The sequence below is a fragment of the Oncorhynchus gorbuscha genome, linkage group LG21 (assembly GCF_021184085.1).
Source record: "Oncorhynchus gorbuscha isolate QuinsamMale2020 ecotype Even-year linkage group LG21, OgorEven_v1.0, whole genome shotgun sequence".
Taxonomy (NCBI): Eukaryota; Metazoa; Chordata; class Actinopteri; order Salmoniformes; family Salmonidae; genus Oncorhynchus; species Oncorhynchus gorbuscha.
The window spans coordinates 52,071,127-52,092,160 of NC_060193.1; the positions used below are offsets into that span (position 1 = coordinate 52,071,127).

General features: G+C 44.4%; 2 protein-coding genes and 1 non-coding gene across 6 annotated transcripts; all 3 read right to left on the reverse strand.

Annotated features, from left to right (window-relative positions):
* Positions 1-3,000: 3,000 nt before the first annotated feature.
* trnak-uuu lies at positions 3,001-3,073 on the reverse strand. Its single transcript has one exon. It is a non-coding gene; the product is annotated as a tRNA-Lys (tRNA).
* A 6,798-nt stretch (positions 3,074-9,871) lies between these two features.
* Positions 9,872-13,078, reverse strand: LOC124008037 (autophagy-related protein 9A-like). Its single transcript, XM_046318945.1, has 4 exons — positions 13,068-13,078; positions 12,707-12,900; positions 12,332-12,474; positions 9,872-12,254 (listed from the first exon to the last, which is right to left on the reverse strand). The coding sequence occupies exons 1-4, from the start codon at positions 13,076-13,078 to the stop codon at positions 12,246-12,248; spliced, it is 357 nt and encodes a 118-aa protein (XP_046174901.1). The 3' UTR covers positions 9,872-12,245.
* A 928-nt stretch (positions 13,079-14,006) lies between these two features.
* Positions 14,007-20,784, reverse strand: LOC124008947 (autophagy-related protein 9A-like). Of its 4 annotated transcripts, none has more exons than XM_046320547.1 (14): positions 20,649-20,784; positions 19,202-19,352; positions 18,968-19,011; positions 18,628-18,692; positions 18,210-18,359; positions 17,905-18,046; positions 17,237-17,377; positions 16,904-17,024; positions 15,840-16,015; positions 15,625-15,747; positions 15,198-15,385; positions 14,972-15,125; positions 14,532-14,711; positions 14,007-14,410 (listed from the first exon to the last, which is right to left on the reverse strand). In XM_046320547.1, the coding sequence occupies exons 2-14, from the start codon at positions 19,305-19,307 to the stop codon at positions 14,132-14,134; spliced, it is 1,869 nt and encodes a 622-aa protein (XP_046176503.1). In that variant the 5' UTR covers positions 19,308-19,352; positions 20,649-20,784; the 3' UTR covers positions 14,007-14,131. The 4 variants fall into 4 exon arrangements, with proteins under 4 accessions (XP_046176503.1, XP_046176502.1, XP_046176504.1 ...); XM_046320546.1 differs by having other exon boundaries at positions 19,202-19,349; positions 20,649-20,774; XM_046320548.1 differs by lacking the exon at positions 20,649-20,784 and adding an exon at positions 20,189-20,233 and having other exon boundaries at positions 19,202-19,349.
* Positions 20,785-21,034: the final 250 nt, after the last annotated feature.

Here is a 21,034-nt window from a genome sequence, read left to right on the forward strand (position 1 = left end):
ACTTAACCAGCATGGCAACCACAGCATTATTTATTTAGAATTCAAGGCACACTTAACCAGCATGGCAACCACAGCATTATTTATTTAGAATTCAAGGCACACTTAACCAGCATGGCAACCACAGCATTATTTATTTAGAATTCAAGGCACACTTAACCAGCATGGCAACCACAGCATTATTTATTTAGAATTCAAGGCACACTTAACCAGCATGGCAACCACAGCATTATTTATTTAGAATTCAAGGCACACTTAACCAGCATGGCAACCACAGCATTATTTATTTAGAATTCAAGGCACACTTAACCAGCATGGCAACCACAGCATTATTTATTTAGAATTCAAGGCACACTTAACCAGCATGGCAACCACAGCATTATTTATTTAGAATTCAAGGCACACTTAACCAGCATGGCAACCACAGCATTATTTATTTAGAATTCAAGGCACACTTAACCAGCATGGCAACCACAGCATTATTTATTTAGAATTCAAGGCACACTTAACCAGCATGGCAACCACAGCATTATTTATTCAGAATTCAAGGCACACTTAACCAGCATGGCAACCACAGCATTATTTATTTAGAATTCAAGGCACACTTAACCAGCATGGCAACCACAGCATTATTTATTTAGAATTCAAGGCACACTTAACCAGCATGGCAACCACAGCATTATTTATTTAGAATTCAAGGCACACTTAACCAGCATGGCAACCACAGCATTATTTATTTAGAATTCAAGGCACACTTAACCAGCATGGCAACCACAGCATTATTTATTTAGAATTCAAGGCACACTTAACCAGCATGGCAACCACAGCATTATTTATTTAGAATTCAAGGCACACTTAACCAGCATGGCAACCACAGCATTATTTATTTAGAATTCAAGGCACACTTAACCAGCATGGCAACCACAGCATTATTTATTTAGAATTCAAGGCACACTTAACCAGCATGGCAACCACAGCATTATTTATTTAGAATTCAAGGCACACTTAACCAGCATGGCAACCACAGCATTATTTATTCAGAATTCAGCATGGCAACCACACATTATTTAACCAGCATGGCAACCACAGCATTATTTATTTAGAATTCAAGGCACACTTAACCAGCATGGCAACCACAGCATTATTTATTCAGAATTCAAGGCACACTTAACCAGCATGGCAACCACAGCATTATTTATTTAGAATTCAAGGCACACTTAACCAGCATGGCAACCACAGCATTATTTATTTAGAATTCAAGGCACACTTAACCAGCATGGCAACCACAGCATTATTTATTTAGAATTCAAGGCACACTTAACCAGCATGGCAACCACAGCATTATTTATTTAGAATTCAAGGCACACTTAACCAGCATGGCAACCACAGCATTATTTATTTAGAATTCAAGGCACACTTAACCAGCATGGCAACCACAGCATTATTTATTTAGAATTCAAGGCACACTTAACCAGCATGGCAACCACAGCATTATTTATTTAGAATTCAAGGCACACTTAACCAGCATGGCAACCACAGCATTATTTATTTAGAATTCAAGGCACACTTAACCAGCATGGCAACCACAGCATTATTTATTTAGAATTCAAGGCACACTTAACCAGCATGGCAACCACAGCATTATTTATTCAGAATTCAAGGCACACTTAACCAGCATGGCAACCACAGCATTATTTATTTAGAATTCAAGGCACACTTAACCAGCATGGCAACCACAGCATTATTTATTTAGAATTCAAGGCACACTTAACCAGCATGGCAACCACAGCATTATTTATTCAGAATTCAAGGCACACTTAACCAGCATGGCAACCACAGCATTATTTATTTAGAATTCAAGGCACACTTAACCAGCATGGCAACCACAGCATTATTTATTTAGAATTCAAGGCACACTTAACCAGCATGGCAACCACAGCATTATTTATTTAGAATTCAAGGCACACTTAACCAGCATGGCAACCACAGCATTATTTATTCAGAATTCAAGGCACACTTAACCAGCATGGCAACCACAGCATTCTGCAGTGATAGGCCATCCCATCTGGTTTGCACTTAGTTGGACTATCATTTGGTTTTCAACAGGACAATGACCCAACACACCTCAAAGCTATTTGACCAAAAAGGAGAGTGAATACCCGGCCTCCACAATCACCCGAACCTCAACCCAATTGCAACTTAATACTAGGAAGGTGTCCTTAATGTTTTGTACACTGTGTATATTTATATTCCTGTCTCTGACATGGCTCATTCTGATATTTCTTCATTTTTTTATGGACTACATGTGTATTGTTTTTTTTACTAAGTTAAACTGCACTGTTGGAGCTAGAATCAAGCATTTCGCTGCACCTGAAATAACATCTGCAAATCTGTGTATGGACCAATAAACTTTGACTTGAAGATTGTTGCAACACCATATGCAGAACAATACAGCCAGTGGTTCTCAATCCTGGTCCTGGGGACCCAAAATGGTGCACATGTTGTGCTGTTTTTCCCCTGCATTCAAGACTGAGTCCTTGTCTAGGCCTGCAACTCAGTTAATTCATTTATTGTACATAAAAAAAATATTGGCTACTATATTATTAGTAATGTATCTGCTTATTATCCGTGTGTAGTAGCAGATCGCTTAACCATTTGTAGGCGAGCATAGCCAACTCCGATTCATAGTCCCAATACGAGGTCAGCCATTGGCCTACTTGCATACCTGTCGTTCATCTGACATGAACCCCCTTAAAAAAACCTTGGTACGGGATATACTTCAAATTTAAAGTATGCAAAAGTATGTAACAACAAATGTATAAACTTCAGAACAGAGGACGAATTACATCTTGTTTTTTTTCAGTGCACACATCTCTTTTGCAAGCTTACCTGTTCAACAGAGGTCACTCTTCTCTGAAAATTGTACGGCAGGCGATTTGCATAATTGAACTACCTATTATGATTGGTTATACGATTCTAAAACACCTGGAGAGAAAACAATATCGCCCGAACAGGGACTTGAACCCTGGACCCTCAGATTAAAAGTCTGATGCTCTACCGACTGAGCTATCCGGGCTCTTGTAGGCCTAATTGCCATCATATATCAAATCCAACGGTTGAAACTCTCAGAAATTATGACGGACATAAATACTGGAACTGTCTCCTCGTTTTAGCACTTTGATGAGCGGGATAGGAGTCAATGTTGACACTGATGTGTGGGACAGGACAGGAGTCATTATTGAGGGGAGTAGCCTGCCACCTGGTGGTGTAGTCTTGACTGGTCAATTGTTTTGTGGGATACTTGTGAATAAGGGAAAGTTGTTGACGATGGATTAACCGGTAAACACTATATCGATATCAGACTTTTATTATGACTGCTAAATACTGTTCAATTTAAACACTTGCACCCAAATCCCACCTTCCCCAAAACACTTGTAAACATTGAACTATAAATTGTACCTTCCTTGTATGTGGGTGGCTTGGGGTTAAACGCCCCACTCCTGTCATTCTCACACAAACCACTTTATGTCTCCCAAAAGTGTTCGACCCTTTCCTTGGATGCCACTAGTCTTGCTCAACTAAAAATGCCATCTGTCTCATTTCAACTTTTATTACGTCACTCAAACAAAACGGTTTTGAGGTTGCATTGATCAAATATTTTGTCATTTAGGAAAAGTGATATACCTTTTGATTAGAGATAATCTTTTTTATCAGTTTTTATTTTATGTGAGTATGTTTGGGACAAAATGCCCCCAAGACAATGGATGCAAGTCAATGGTACCTACTGTATATATTAGCATTTACCAAATAATTTCCAAGTAACTTCTTTGAGTTACCCAATCAATTTGAGATATTTTAGGATTACTTGGACAGGAAGGGTGTAAATAAAAAGACATCAAAGTACCTCAAAACCTCATCATAAAACAGGTTTCTATCCAATTTGGTGATAGATTTTCATGTGAATATTCTAAAACACACATAAAAACAATATGAGCATTTTCCCACCAGAGATGTGTTTCCATGATATTGACTTGTTGCAGATTAAAGGTTCTGCATGATGACATAGTGCACATAAAATACATGATATTGACTTGTTGCAGATTAAAGGTTCTGCGTGGTGACATAGTGCACATAAAGTACATGATATTGACTTGTTGCAGATTAAAGGTTCCGCGTGATGACATAGTGCACATAAAATACATGATATTGACTTGTTGCAGATTAAAGGTTCCGCGTGATGACATAGTGCACATAAAGTACATGATATTGACTTGTTGCAGATTAAAGGTTCTGCGTGATGACATAGTGCACATAAAGTACATGATATTGACTTGTTGCAGATTAAAGGTTCCGCGTGGTGACATAGTGCACATAAAATACCCTTTGCTGTTAAATTGCCGTGTACCAAATAACAAACAAAAGTTAAATGGGCTTCCATTGTATTTTCAATTTTACTGATGTTTTTCTCACACTCTGGCATTGGCATGTGTGCAGAGTTTCCCAAACTCTGTCCTAGGGCCTCCCCACTCACGGTACTGCTGATTCATATAACCAACTCATCATCAAGCTTTGATTATTTGAATCATATACGGACTACATCAGGGATGGGCAGCTCCAGTCCTTTTGGGGCACTGTGAAGTCCATGGAGAATAAGAGCACCTCCTCCCAGCTGCCCACTGCACTGAGGCAAGGAAACACTGTTACCACCGATAAATCTACGATAATCGATCATTTCAATAAGCATTTTTCTACGGCTTGCCATGCTGTTCCCCTAGCTACCCCTACCCCGGCCAACAGCTCTGCACCCCCCGCACCCACCGCAGAAACTTGCCCAAATCCCCCCCCCCACTTCTCCTTCACCCAAATCCAAACAGCTGATGTTCTGAAAGAGCTGCAAAATCTGGATCCCTACAAATCAGATGGGCTAGACAATCTGGACCCTCTCTTTCTAAAATTATCCTCAGAAATTGTTGCAACCCCTATTACTAGCCTGTTAAACATCTCTGTCACGCCCTGACCTTAGAGAGATGTTTTATTTCCCTATTTGGTTAGGCCAGGGTGTAATGTGGGGTGGGCATTCTATGTTCTATTTTCTATGTTTTTGTAATTCTTTGTTTTGTCTCTGATTGGGAACCATACTTAGGCAGCCCTTTTTCCCACCTGTCTTTGTGGGTAGTTAACTTTGTTTATGGCACATAGCCCTTAAGTGTCATGGTTGTGTTTGTATTGGTTATTGTTTTGTCGGCGTCATCCTAATAAAAAGGAATATGTACGCTCACCATGCTACACTTTGGTCTACTTCTTTCAACGGCCGTGACAGTCTCTTTCGTATCGTCTGAAATCCCCAAAGATTGGAAAGCTACCGCGGTCATCCCCCTCTTCAAAGGGGGAGACACTCTAGACCCAAACTGTTATAGACCTACAGTTGAAGTCGGAAGTTGACATGCTTAGGTTGGAATCATTAAAACTAGTTTTTCAACTACTCCACACATTTCTTGTTAAAAAACTATAGGTTTGGTAAGTCAGTTAGGACATCTACTTTGTGCAAGACACAAGAAATGTTTCCAACAATTGTTTATAGACAGATTATTTCACTTATAATTCTCTGTATCACAATTGCAGTGGGTCAGAATTTGACATACACTAAATTGACTGTGCCTTTAAACAGCTAGGAAAATGACAGAAAATGATGTCATGGCTTTAGAAGCTTCTGATAGACTAATTGACATAATTTGAGTCAATTGGATGTATTTCAATGTATTTCAAGGCCTACCTTCAAACTCAGTGCCTCTTTGCTTGACATCATGGGAAAATCAAAAGAAATCAGCCAAGACCTCTGGAAATAAATTGTAGACCTCCACAAGTCAGGTTCATCCTTGGGAGCAATTTCCAAATGCTTGAAGGTACCACGTTGATCTGTACAAACAATAGTACGCAAGTATAAACACCATGGGACCACGCAGCCGTCATACCGCTCAGGAAGGAGACGCGTTCTGTCTCCTAGAGATGAACGTACTTTGGTGCGGAAAGTGCAAATCAATCCCAAAAACAGCAGCAAAGCAGCTTGTGAAGATGCTGGAGGAAACAGGTACAAAAATATCTATATCCACAGTAAAACGAGTCCTATATCGACATAAACTAAATGGCTGTTGAGCAAGGAAGAAGCCACTGCTCCAAAACCGCCATAAAAAAAGCCTGACTATTTTTGGAGAAATGTTCTCTGGTCTGATGAAACAAAGATAGAACTGTTTGGCCATAATGACCATCGTTATGTTTGGAGGAAAAAGGGGGAGGCTTGCAAGCTGAAGAACACCATCCCAACCGTGTAGCACGGGGGTGGCAACATCATGTTGTGGGGGTGCTTTGCTGCAAGAGGGACTGGTGCACTTCAAAAAATAGATGGCATCATGAGGTTGGGGAATTATGTGGATATATTGAAGCAACATCTCAAGACATCAGTCAGAAAGTTAAAACTTGGTCGCAAATGGGTCTTCCAAATGGACAATGACCCCAAGCATGCTTCCAAAGTTGTGTCAAAATGGCTTAAAGACAGCATAGGCTTACTATCCTACTGATTCTTGACTTCGGCGATGTCATTTACAAAATAGGCTCCAACACTCTACTCAGCAAATTGGATGTAGTCTATCACAGTGCCATCCATTTTGTCACCAAAGCCCCATATACTACTCACCACTGCAACCTGTATGCTCTCGTCGGCTGGCCCTCGCTACATATTCGTCGCCAAACCCACTGACTCCAGGTCATCTATAAGTCTTTGCTAGGTACCTGGTTAAATAAAAGTGAAATAAAACAAATTGATTGGTGTCAAACTTTTGCTTAAGCCCCATGTCATGTTTTGTCTTAGATTGTCTTGTCATTTTGCTTTTCCCTCTGTTCATTTTCCCCCTGCTGGTCTTTTTAGGTTCGTTCCCCTTTTTCTCTCTCCCTTCCTCTCTCTCTTCTCTCTATCGTTCCGTTCCTGCTCCCAGCTGTTCCTATTCCCCTAATCAATCATTTAGTCTTCCCACACCTGTTCCCGATCCTTTTCCCTGATTAGAGTCCCTATTTCTCTCCTTGTTTTCCGTTCCTGCCCTGTCGGATCCTTGTCTATTGTTCACCGTGCTGTGTCTATGTATTGCCCTGTCGTGTCGTGTTTCCCTCAGATGCTGCGTGGTGAGCAGGTGTCTGAGTCTGCTACGTTCAAGTGCCTTCCCGAGGCAACCTGCAGTTCTTGATCAAGTCTCCAGTCTGTTCTCGTCATTACGAGTAGTATTATGCCTTTTGATTGTAAAGTTACTTTACTGGATTAAAGACTCTGTTTTCGCCAAGTCGCTTTTGGGTCCTCATTCACCTGCATAACACCCCAGCTAACACACCTGAATCCAATAGCCAACTAATCATGATCTTCAGTTTAGAATGCAATTAGTTTAATCAGCTGTGTTTGCTAGGGATGGAGGAAAGTGTGATACCACTATCGGTCCCCAAGGACTGAAGTTTCCCATCCCTGGTTTATATGATTACATGATGATATTATTATTATGGACAAAAGAGCAAGATTATTTTTATTTGTCTCACGGCAGCCAAGCATCGATTATCATCTCATCAGAATAAGATCCTCAATATTTTAGAAAGGAGCATCAATCTCATCACCTTGCACTTTTCACTACCCTGTGAAGTTTATCATAATTTATTTAATCTGTAATTTAAATAAACTGTATGCCTGCCCAATGAGTCGTAGTGGGAGGACCACACATCTCATCGCGTGACTCCAAGTTTACTTAAATATCATGCCTATTATATCAATAACTGCGAATTAAATTACACTGTCTCCCCAAATGTCTTTTATCCTCATTGGAATGTATAGGCCACCTTCCACCAAAAGTGTGTTTTTTGATCAGTTTAATACCATGCTTAGGGAATGTGATTTTGGGAAAGAGGTCATCTTAATGGGAGATTTTAACATTAATTATGAAGACAAGTGTTGTAGGAAAACCCTCAAACGGATCACTAATACCTTTGACCTTACACAGCTAGTTAAATGGCCAACCAGGGTGACTTGTTGCTCTAAAACACAGATTGATTTGGTGTTCAGTAATAAACCAGAGAGAGTGACTAAATCATTCAATATGGTTACTGGGCTGTCTGATCATAATCTGACACTTATAGCCAGAAAGCTGTCTAAGAGCAGGTTTAACCTCTCTACTGTTAGAAAGCCGGATCAACTCAGAATACCATTTTGAAAAAGCAATTAAGGGAATAAACTGGAATGATCTCTTGTCCTATACAGACGTGGAAGCTGATAGTCAGGATTTTCTATCCACAATCCAGACTACAATAAATGGCTTCCTAAAGAAAATCAAATCCAAACCTGGCCAAAAGAGCACTCTTCCTTGGCTAAATGGAGAAATCTGGAAATTGATGAAAGAACGAGATTATGCTCTAAAAATAGCCCTAAAATCTAAATTAGAGCATGACAGACGTAGGTTTACCATGTTGAGAAATAAGGTGATGAAAGAAATCAGACAGGCCAAGACAAACAATTTTATTAACATAATTGGTGAAGCAAAGGGAAATTCTAAATTGATATGGGAGAATCTAAAAAAGTTAACAGGGAAAGACCATAGTAACACTGCAAAAAGACTAGAAATCATGGTGAATAACAATCTAACACAGGATGCAGTCGAAATATCAATAGCCTTCAATTCCTACTTTATTGACTCTGTCAGGGTACTGACACAGAACCCCTCCACTGGTTTCTTGGGCTCAGTGCTAGTGAATGACACTCAAGCTGTCTTCATCATAATGGAGGTTTCTGAGTCAAAAGTGAACAAGGTGATTAGCTCACTAAAGAACTCTAAAGCCAAAGATGTGTTTGGGATGGACTCTACCTTTCTTAAAAACTACAAAGAGTCACTCATTGGCCCCATTACTAAGGTCACCAACACATCTATTGGTCTCGGTGTGTTTCCAAGGGAGTGGAAGTCGGCCATAATAACGGCCATCTTTAAATCAGGCGACCCTGCTGACGTGAGTAACTACAGGCCCATTAGTATACTACCTGTGGTGTCAAAGGTTGTTGAAAAGTGTGTAGCAGAACAACTGATTGCCCACCTCAACAACAGCCCCTTCACATTACACTCCATGCAGTTTGGCTTCAGAGCGAAACACTCCACAGAAACTAATACAGAATACACTGCCACCAGACACACATAACTGCACCACATATCACACTTTCACAAAATGCTTGAAGACCTGGCTAAAGGTCAATCAGATTTGTGAACATGGTCCCTAGCTGTGTGTTGCCGCTTGCCATGTTGTCTGTAGCTTGTGAGGTGTGGAAACACTTTGTTGCTTTTATGAATTTTGTCTTGCTGCTTTTTGTTCTATGTTGCTCTGTCTGTATGCTACGTCTTGCTTGTCCTATGTTGCTCTGTCTGTATGCTATGTCTTGCTTGTCCTATGTTGCTCTGTCTGTATGCTATGTCTTGCTTGTCCTATGTTGCTCTGTCTGTATGCTATGTCTTGCTTGTCCTATGTTGCTCTGTCTGTATGCTATGTCTTGCTTGTCCTATGTTGCTCTGTCTTGCTTGTCCTTTGTTGCTCTGTCTGTATGCTATGTCTTGCTTGTCCTATGTTGCTCTGTCTGTATGCTATGTCTTGCTTGTCCTATGTTGCTCTGTCTGTATGCTGTCTTGCTTGTCCTATGTTGCTCTGTCTGTATGCTATGTCTTGCTTGTCCTATGTTGCTATTGTCTATATTGTAATTGTTTTTAATAACCTGCCCAGGGACTGCGGTTGAAAATTAGCCGGCTGGCTAAAACCGGCACTTTTACTGAAACGTTGAGTAATGTGCACTGTCCCTGTAAAAATAAAAAATAAACTCAAACTCAAAGGATTTCCACCGACATTTTTTGCATAATTTATTTTACCGAAAAATATTTTTATTTTTTATTTTGTCGACATTTGGAAAGTTAACTGAAAAGTATTTTCAGTTATGTATTTTACTAGCATAAAAAGGTTGGATGGAAACCTGGTTATTGTGAGGATATTAATAGTGAGATGTGCAATGCCATTTTGTTTTCCGATTTTTGATTCATTTAATTAAAAAAATATCAATAGACTTTAGCTTTTAAGAGTCAATTACAAAAAAAATGCCACAATAAAACATATACATTTGAACACATTCATCTTCGGGGGACATTTTGCCACATAGAGAGGGGTGTTTTCCCCCACTTTCTAAAGTTTCTGTTTTCATTGAACCCCCCCCCCCCTCCAAAAAAAACTCCTCCACATCTGCCTTCTATTTTTATCCAGGGTCTGGTTCAGATTGGACTCTCTGGCTGGCCACTCAATTACATGAATATATCAATCAATGACGCGAGCAGCGCTGATGACCTTTGCCATCTAGAAATTAATACCCAGCTGTAGAGTCTCTGACTGTATCTATTGGAAGCATCTGTCATCTTTAGCCTGGTCCCAGATCTGTTAGTGCTGCATGGTCGACCATATGGGGGCTGGTTATACAGCACTTAAACAGATCTGGGACCATGCTAGTCTACTTGTGAGCCCAGAGTCGGTGTGAACAGCAAAAACAAACAGCTGTAAATCACCATGCATCTCAACCTCAACTCTCTGACGGTGGCACAAGCCCTGGTTAAAATAAAGTCATACAAATATGAACAGATCAAAACCAATATACTGATAAATGACATGCTTTGGATTCAACAAAAGTCATTAAAGTGCATTCTCTTTTTCCCCCAGACAGTTGGGCAGAAATAAACATGCAGTTGGCCTGATGCTGACTAATCTGTCCAGTTGTTAGTGTTGATTGAAGATTCATTGCTGTATAGTTATGAGACGGTTGTGCTTAAAAGGGGCAATCTGCAGTTACTACTTCCATTGTTGGACTTACATCCATTTCGGATATAAACCCATTGATTCTTGGAGAGAAAAACGTAGAAATGCCCAATGAGCTTAGTTCCACTGTCATACCTCATCAGAAGCCAAAATACACATTTGTAAATGTAAACAAACACTGTATAGCCTCAAAACATGGTTAAAACGAAATGGATGGTAAGTCCTTGCATCCACGGCTCCATCTATGAATTTGAGTGTGGTTCCATTTCTCCAGCCCCATCCTTCAACCTTTTACGGAAACAGTGGTGGGGGATGCTTTGCAATCATTTCAACTATTGGATTGCTGCTTTAAGAGCATAAATATGGCACTGAAGAGGCTGAAGTTACACGTTCCAACCAGCCTGGTAAGTTTGCTTTGACACAAAATCAATAACTATGATGCGTTTCTTGTATATCCCTATTTATTAACCATCTACACCTCGATGATATACTTAGAATAGTCCAGCGTCCTGATTTGATTCATACCTGTATGTCTATGCACGCGGTGTATATCGGTTTAGTGCCTGCTTCGTCTAGGGGGTCTTTGTACAACACCATCACCAAATCTACCACCCAAACCCAAAAGGATTCACTGTGCCAGTGCAGTCATACTTTGTTGGAAGTCCGCTCTTCTGTCATGTCACACGCACGCACGCACACACACACACACACACACACACACACACACACACACACACACACACACACACACACACACACACACACACACACACACACACACACACACACACACACACACACACACACACACACACACACACACACTTTCTCTGTAAGTACAATAAATATAGGCAACACAAAGAGAAAAAACAAAGAATTTAAAAAAGACAAACTTGTCATTACTAAATGTTATCTTTAAAAAGGTACATTAATGGCAGTTTACACCAAAGGAGAAAAAGTCATCTCTGGATAGAAGTTGCCCTTAGGCACAGATCTCTGATCCACACATCCTAACCGTAACCATTACGGCGACAAACCATAAAGCTGACCTTAGATTAGTGTCTAGGAGGCAACTATAAAAGCCGATAAATATGCTACGGGTTCCATGCTGCCAGTTATGATGAAGTCATCAACCACCGTCACTTGATTGGCTGAAGTGTCATCCACAGAGGGTGTCAAGAAAAAGTCCTGGTCACCTTCACACTGTTACTCGATTGTTCTTCTCTAGCCCAGAGTGAATAACACGGCATGCTGCTATCCCACAGGTCTGTCTATCTGGGGTCAAAGGTGAAGCCATGGTCGAAAGTTCACAGATGAGCAGGAAGTTCTTCTCTGGTAGGATGAGGATGTGTGATGTGTTTGTGAAGGGGGGGGGGGATCTCTCTGGTCAGTTACGTCACCTGAGGAGAGAGGAAAACAATGATATGCAACCCCATACACTGACACAGGGCCTGTGTGTGTGTGATTTTGTAAACACCTTGTGTATGTTGGGAGGCATGTCGTCCTCCGAGCGCTCCTCAGGTACAGTGTCGGGGTGTCGGCCTCCACGTCGCTCCTCTGCCCAACCCCCCATGGGCACACGCTCCGACCTCACCACTCTGCCCCCCGGGCCGACAGAGTCTGGAGAAGTGACACACACACACACACACACACACACACACACACACACACACACACACACACACACACACACACACACACACACACACACACACACACACACACACACACACACACACACACACACACACACACACACACACACACACACAGTGATATCAGTATGATCCATATCAGTCATCTTCAATATAATTACATATTAGGGAATGAGAGTATCATTTTTCATGGTTACCCGTGTTCCCCCCGTAGCGACGCTGGCTGTTGCTCTGGAGTGGTGCCACTTCCTGTCCCGGGGTGGTACCTCGGTTAGGGCCAGAGTTAGAGCTGGGGATAGGGCCGGGGGTGGAGATAGGGAAGGTGTGTGAGCGGGGGATGGGCTTTCGGGGGTTAACGTTTCCTCCCCCTGAACCCCCCTCCTCGGTGACGCTGTCAGAGAATTCGATTTTGACCTTTAATATCAGTGTAATCAAAAAACTCAGAAATGTATACAATGTTAAACTTGAGATCAAAATTGAACTGTCAATGTATGTATTGGCATGTCTGTCTGTCTCCCTACCTCTGACAGTGAGGTGAGAGTGTGTCTGTCTCCCTACCTCTGACCCATTCAGTGAGGTGAGAGTGTGTCTGTCTCCCTACCTCTGACAGTGAGGTGAGAGTGTGTCCGTCTCCCTACCTCTGACAGTGAGGTGAGAGTGTGTCCGTCTCCCTAACTCTGACAGTGAGGTGAGAGTGTGTCTGTCTCCCTACCTCTGACCCATTCAGTGAGGTGAGAGTGTGTCCGTCTCCCTACCTCTGACAGTGAGGTGAGAGTGTGTCCGTCTCCCTACCTCTGACAGTGAGGTGAGAGTGTGTCCGTCTCCCTACCTCTGACAGTGAGGTGAGAGTGTGTCCGTCTCCCTACCTCTGACAGTGAGGTGAGAGTGTGTCTGTCTCCCTACCTCTGACCCATTCAGTGAGGTGAGAGTGTGTCCGTCTCCCTACCTCTGACAGTGAGGTGAGAGTGTGTCCGTCTCCCTACCTCTGACAGTGAGGTGAGAGTGTGTCCGTCTCCCTACCTCTGACCGTGAGGTGAGAGTGTGTCCGTCTCCCTACCTCTGACAGTGAGGTGAGAGAGTGTGTCCGTCTCCCTACCTCTGACAGTGAGGTGAGAGAGTGTGTCCGTCTCCCTACCTCTGACAGTGAGGTGAGAGAGTGTGTCCGTCTCCCTACCTCTGACAGTGAGGTGAGAGAGTGTGTCCGTCTCCCTACCTCTGACAGTGAGGTGAGAGTGTGTCCGTCTCCCTACCTCTGACAGTGAGGTGAGAGTGTGTCCGTCTCCCTACCTCTGACAGTGAGGTGAGAGTGTGTCTGTCTCCCTACCTCTGACAGTGAGGTGAGAGAGTGTGTCTGTCTCCCTACCTCTGACAGTGAGGTGAGAGAGTGTGTCTGTCTCCCTACCTCTGACAGTGAGGTGAGAGAGTGTGTCCGTCTCCCTACCTCTGACAGTGAGGTGATAGTGTGTCCGTCTCCCTACCTCTGACAGTGAGGTGAGAGTGTGTCCGTCTCCCTACCTCTGACAGTGAGGTGAGAGTGTGTCTGTCTCCCTACCTCTGACAGTGAGGTGAGAGTGTGTCTGTCTCCCTACCTCTGACAGTGAGGTGAGAGTGTGTCTGTCTCCCTACCTCTGACAGTGAGGTGAGAGTGTGTCTGTCTCCCTACCTCTGACAGTGAGGTGAGAGTGTGTCTGTCTCCCTACCTCTGACAGTGAGGTGAGAGTGTGTCCGTCTCCTGTAGTCTCTCTCTGTACTCTCTCCTTCAGCTGGCTGATGAAGTGAGTGGTCTCGGTGGGGGGCTGCCACTGGGGGTTGGTGATGGCAAAATGCATCAGGGACAGCTCAGTCTTCCCATCCTCCGCCTGTTGGTAAATAGATGCCTCTGTCTTCCCCTCAGACATCCACTGGAGGGAGGAAGAGGAAGGGAAAGGAGAAAAGGAAGGAGTTCGGGAGGGGAAAGAGAGTCACTATTTATGCATTGCTCATCTGTGTATGTGTGTGTGTGTGTGAGAGAGAGAGTCTCACCGCGGGGTGTCCGTGCTGTCTGATGTCCATCTGAGCGAAGGAGCAGGTGTCTCCCACCCCTACCACCTCCACAGTGAAGTTCCTGAAGAAGTCAATGATCTCCAGAGACTTCCTCCTCAGACTGAAGATCAGGATGAAGGGAGTCACCAGGGGGCTGGTCAGCTCCTCTAGGATAAACACCTGGACAGGCAGAGGAAAGGTCACAACACCCGAATGCTGATCTAGGATCAGGTCACCCCCGCCCCTCTGTGCATATAATAGTCTTCATTGCGACTTTGAAAATGGAACACTGATCCTAGACCAGCACTTCTAATCGGAGATGTTTTGTGAATACAGACTATGGCCAGGCTGAGAGGAATATGCTATGTGCTTCAGAAATGACTAATAAGTTCCTGCTTTATAAAAAGAGTGGAAAAGGTTAAGACTATAGTGCTACTCACAGCCTTGTACTGGAAGAGCTGTGAGAACTGGTCTCGTGTCTCGTAGCGATGGGCGTTGCCCTGCCAGTGGTCTGGCATGTAGTGGATGTGAGCCAGGATCAACCTGAGCAGCTGCTCTGGACAGTAGACCAGGTGTTTGTCTGGGATAAAAGACCTGAGGAGAGAGGGAGAGTGTACCAAACCCTTCAAAATGACTTAGCACACAGACACACACACACACACACACCTGCAGACAGTGATACACACTCCCAGCAGGGTGATGGACGACAGGACGTGTTCCACGGCGAGGACGTCTTCGTCGTAGATGGTCAGAGCAATGAGGACAGCCAATAGGGAGCCAGCAAAAAACGCCACGTTCTTAGCCACCACCGTCAGCAATGAGGACAGGAAGCAGTTCATATACCTGGAGGACGCCTGGAGGTGGGACACACGCACGGCAGTGAAGGACATCTGGCATTTAGACACCACTGACAGCAACAGACAAGAATGAGTTCATTAATATCACAATAATTACCGTACACACCTTCTGTGTGTGTGTGTGTGTGTGTGTGTGTGTGTGTGTGTGTGTGTGTGTGTGTGTGTGTGTGTGTGTGTGTGTGTGTGTGTGTGTGTGTGTGTGTGTGTGTGTGTGTGTGTGTGTGTGTGTGTCCTACTTTGTAGCCCTTGCTGAGCCGTGACATCAGTTCATGGTCCAGCTCATTGAAGTGGCGAAGGTAACATCGACCATACAGAGACCAACACCTCGCTCCCAAACTACCTGGCTCACGCTTTATCACCTACACACACACACAATAAATTAGCTTTACAGCATCTGCTACACCTCCATAACGGAGCACAGCGGTGAGTGTGTGTGTGTGTGTGTCCCTACCTCTGTATAGCTGAAGAAGGCATACAGTATTTGCCAGACCAGTACGACAGGACAGAGTAAGAGGTTGGCGATGCCGATCCACAGTATACGTGATGCCAGTTTGTCTGCCAGCTCCAACCTGTTACCACCTCTCTTATACTGCGGCTTCAAACTCCACTCACTCTCAAACAGAGATCCTGGGAAGTGGGGGTGAGAGAGAGAGAGACACAGAGAGAGAGAGAGACAGAGAGAGAGAGAGACACAGAGAGAGAGAGACAGAGAGAGAGAGACAGAGAGAGAGAGAGACAGAGAGAGAGAGAGACAGAGAGAGAGAGACAGAGAGAGAGAGACAGAGAGAGAGAGACAGAGAGAGAGAGAGAGAGAGAGAGACAGAGAGAGAGAGACAGAGAGAGAGAGACAGAGAGAGAGAGACAGAGAGAGAGAGAGAGAGAGAGAGAGACAGAGACAGAGAGAGAGAGAGAGAGAGAGAGAGAGAGAGAGAGACAGAGAGACAGAGACAGAGAGAGAGAGAGACAGAGAGAGAGAGACAGAGAGAGAGAGAGACAGAGAGAGACAGAGAGAGAGAGAGAGAGAGACAGAGAGAGACAGAGAGAGACAGAGAGAGAGAGACAGAGAGAGAGAGAGACAGAGAGAGAGAGACAGAGAGAGACAGAGAGAGAGAGACACAGAGAGACAGAGAGAGAGAGACACAGAGAGAGAGACACAGAGAGAGAGACACAGAGAGAGAGAGAGAGAGAGAGAGACAGAGAGAGACACACAGAGACAGAGAGAGACAGAGACACACAGAGAGAGAGAGAGAGGAAGAGAGACAGAGAGAGAGAGACAGAGAGAGAGACAGAGAGAGACACACAGAGAGACAGAGAGAGACAGAGACAGAGAGAGACAGAGAGAGACAGAGATAGAGAGAGAGAGAGAGACACAGAGAGAGAGAGAGACACAGAGAGAGAGAGAGAGACACAGAGACAGAGAGAGAGACAGAGAGAGAGGAAGAGAGACAGAGAGAGAGGTGAAAAGTTTACCAAACAAAGTGTACCGAGCACAAACTCCAAAACACACACACCAACCTGGCCCCCAGAAGAGGATGAGTTCAAAGTTGTACTTGAGGCCGCGGGTGTAAAACACACTCTCCCCGAGTAGCGGAGGGCGGAAACGCACAGGAAGGAGGGACTTATTTACCATGGCAACCTGGAGGAAGAAGAAAGGGGTTTAAGTGGTGTTGTTTTTGATTGACAGGTGGTTCAGTAGTAGGGGTACAAGTAAGGAATGGTAAAGAAGATGTACTCTGACACAAGCACAAACACACGTGAGTGCACACACACACACACACACACACACACACACACACACACACACACACACACACACACACACACACACACACACACACACACACACACCATGTAGTTTTTGAAGCGCAGGATACGGTGGTATATGTCCAGTTCTGTGAGTTCTTTCTTGTGGATACAGATCTGGTGTTCCTTCTGGATCTCAACGATCCGGGCCTGAACCTCCTGCCATGTGAAGTATGGCAGCTCTGCCTAGAGAGGGGAGGAGAAGGGGGAGGAGAAGGGGGGGGGGAGACAAGGAGGAGGAGGGGGAGGGAGGAGGAGAGGGGAGGGGAGGAGAAGGGGAGGGGAGGAGAAGGGGGACGGGAGGAGAAGGGGGACGGGAGGAGAAGGGGGAGGGGAGGAGAAGGGGGAGGGGAGGAGAAGGGGGGGGGAGGAGAAGGGGGAGGGGAGGAGAAGGGGGACGGGAGGAGAAGGGGGAGGGGAGGAGAAGGGGGAGGGGAGGAGAAGGGGGACGGGAGGAGAAGGGGGAGGGGAGGAGAAGGGGGAGGGGAGGAGGAGACAAGGAGAAGGGGGACGGGAGGAGAAGGGGGACGGGAGGAGAAGGGGGAGGGGAGGAGAAGGGGGACGGGAGGAGAAGGGGGACGGGAGGAGAACGGGGAGGGGAGGAGAAGGGGGAGGGGAGGAGGAGACAAGGAGAAGGTGAGGAGGAGGAGGAGAGGAAGTAGTTAAACCAGTAGGTTGAAGACACGCAGACAGACACACACACACACACTCACCATGCTCATCTTGAGTGCGTTGGTGTAGAAGGAGCGTATCTCCCAGTAGCAGCAGATGTTGTAGATGAACTTGATGAGGCGATGCAGCCAGAACACTCCAGATATCATCAATACAAACATCACTGTCACGTTGTCACGGATACTGGTGGGAAAACAACAAGCAGGTTGTCATGGATACTGGCGGGAAAACAACAAGCAGTAAGGACATTTTCCGGCATTCCTTATTAACTTGAGTGCAAAAGATGTGCTAATAAAGTGTTTATAATGCATTTCTAAAACATTTATGAAGTGTTTATAAGCCTTACCTTGAGCTGCAGACGTCCACAGGCAGGAAGGCGTCAGGCAGTGTGACTTTGGAGGAGTCGGTGTGGTTGACAAACTTGTTAGCAAACAGAATGTCATAGTCCACACAGTTAGCCAAGAAGACTGTGAATCCTACCACAAACAGCAACTGGCTACAGAAGGGGAGAAATGGGGAAAGAGGAGAGAGAGGAAAGTTAAAAATGACCCCACAGGACACAGACATTGACCACATAGAAGACACAGACACACACACACAGTGTACTTACACCAGCTCAAAGACCTCTCCCAGCAGCATACACACACACACAGTGTACTTACACCAGCTCAAAGACCTCTCCCAGCAGCATACACACACACAGTGTACTTACACCAGCTCAAAGACCTCTCCCAGCAGCATACACACACACACAGTGTACTTACACCAGCTCAAAGACCTCTCCCAGCAGCATACAGGTGAAGCCATTCTTCTGGTGCAGGTTATAGACGTGTCAGGGGTCAAGGATCAGATGATGACATAAAAGTAGCATGTGTCCTCTCGTAATGAAAGTCTAGTCGGCTATAGTATTAACTCAGGTCACCAGCTCAACATTCCTCCTCCTGGAGAGCTACAGGGGATGCAGGCTTTTATTCCAGCTCTTACACACCTGATTCTATTCTTCTCCTGGAAGGTGTTGACCCTCCTGGTCTTAAAATAACCCCCGGGGTAGTTGTAGTAGTGAATGATCCGGGAGTACAGAGACACAGAGGGGTAAAAGGATATCCTCTGGAAGAACAGGTCCAGGTTCTCTATGTGGTGCCATGGGGCTGCAGAGAACAGTCAATAACAAAAACAGATTAGTGTGTGTGTGTGTGTGTGTGTGTGTGTGTGTGTGTGTGTGTGTGTGTGTGTGTGTGTGTGTGTGTGTGTGTGTGTGTGTGTGTGTGTGTGTGTGTGTGTGTGTGTGTGTGTGTGTGTGTGTGTGTGTGTGTGTGTGAATCTACTTAAGAACTTTACACTTGTTTCCGTCAGGTACGTGCTCCAGTAGGTTCTCCTCTCCTGGTGGAGAGTCGCTGTATGAAGCCTCTAGGCGCTGGTACTCTGTGTCAAAGTGTGCCGCCATGGTAACCACAGCTTCAGTTACCCCCAGCAATCAAGCCCCTAGCTACTGATTGGACCAGTGGACCACAGAAAGGGTGTGAGAGAGAGAGACAGAGAGACAGAGAGAGAGAGAGAGACAGAGAGAGATCAGTACCATAAATCCACAGATAGTCTGTATTACAATAACAATGTGTCTTTCTCTTCCCTCTCTGCACTGGATTGAGTAACAGAGGGAACCTCTTTCTGACTTTCACCTATCCAGCTCCTCACATGAAAGTAGATAAAGGAGAGGAGGCGAGGAAAGGAAGCCAAACATGTCAATAAGCCACATCACACCTGTGCTGCATCCATCACTGGAACATGCTTGAAAGACACGAGACAGACAGACAACTGAGAGGTGTGGATATAGGCACACAAAAACTATTCTTGCAGCAAATCATATGCCATAATACCACAAAAGTTCCATGACCGTTTGCCTAGTATAAAACAGCCTACGTTAATCATGTTGGCCAATGTAGACATGTCACTTGGCAGAACGCTGCTGACACAATGGACAGTGTTGCGAAACGTGCTCTGCGACTCCAGCGGAATCACAACGACGGATATTGAGACAGAGAGCGTTTTAAACCACATTATAGCCCACAAATATACTACTGTTTTACGTAGAGCCTATGGCTCTGAATTTACTCATGTGACAATTTGTGAGCGACAAAAACCAAGTCTAGACAAGCTTTTTGGCCGACGTGCGCAGCGTGGCTTTAACTTATAAACAATAAGCGTTCCTGGGGCTGCTGGCCTTTTGAAAGGCGACAATGACGAGGGACACTCAGCCCCCTCCTATGCTATAATCTACATGTAAGTGGAAATATTGTTGCATCTTGAAGTCTTCAGCGAATAGCTTACCTGGAAAATTATTCGGCTACACGTATTTAGGCCTACACACAAGAAAATAGCCCACCTCTGTTGACCAATATAGATTGGAGCTAATATAGATTAGCTCCATTCCAGGATCATTACACGTCAGGGGATTACCGCTTACATTTCACCCTACAGAAAGTGAACATGGGACATTACAATTCTAAAATCATGAAATTGTAACGATAAACCGATCCCACTGCTTACAATCTAGCTGTGATTAAAAAAATAAATACATGTAACGTTAGCTAGGCAGCCCGGGAAAGTGTACCCTAGGAAGAACCGAAACCGTGAAGATGATTTGGTTCTCAGGATATTGGCAAAATGCTATTGTTGAAGAAAACTGCATGTTCATAACAGATCTACAAAATCATCACAAGGATTTAGCTCTATATTTTACTGCACTAGACTATTATTCTGTTGAAAATGTTATTGGGTCGCAGCCTACCTTTGACGCAGGCGGACTGATCGTCAATGAGAATTGCCGAGCCCTTGTTTATAGAGGACGTCTAGGCTTTGTTTTCCTATTTATTTTTGAGTCAGAGGCGAAATTTGGTTTAATTTCTGAAACACATTATGTACACCAATGCCTGTCATGGTTGATGGATACCTGGTTTAGCCAATCAGATGAGTGTTTTTCCTAAACGTAGAAGAAAACAACCAGTCATAGACAGATGCGGACTCCCAAAGCTCCCTGCTTCAGCTTTCTTAACACGCCCTTTGAGCTCATGCAGGGTTTATGACATGCAGGTTTTGGTCAATTATGATATTCCTCCATGTTTTGATATAAATATAAAGCAATCTCAAATATCGTCATCTAAAACTCAAAAGTAT

Excerpts from the sequence above, each read along its gene's own strand:
- LOC124008947 (XM_046320547.1), bottom strand. The coding sequence starts at position 19,307 with ATGGCGGCACACTTTGACACAGAGTACCAGCGCCTAGAGGCTTCATAC. Across the intron at positions 17,378-17,904 it reads ACGCACTCAAGATGAGCATG|GCAGAGCTGCCATACTTCAC; the intron begins GTGAGTGTGTGT and ends TCCCCTCTCTAG. Across the intron at positions 15,386-15,624 it reads GGCTCAGCAAGGGCTACAAA|GCGTCCTCCAGGTATATGAA; the intron begins GTAGGACACACA and ends TCCCACCTCCAG.
- LOC124008037 (XM_046318945.1), bottom strand. Across the intron at positions 12,475-12,706 it reads TCGCTACGGGGGGAACACGG|ACTCTGTCGGCCCGGGGGGC; the intron begins GTAACCATGAAA and ends TCACTTCTCCAG.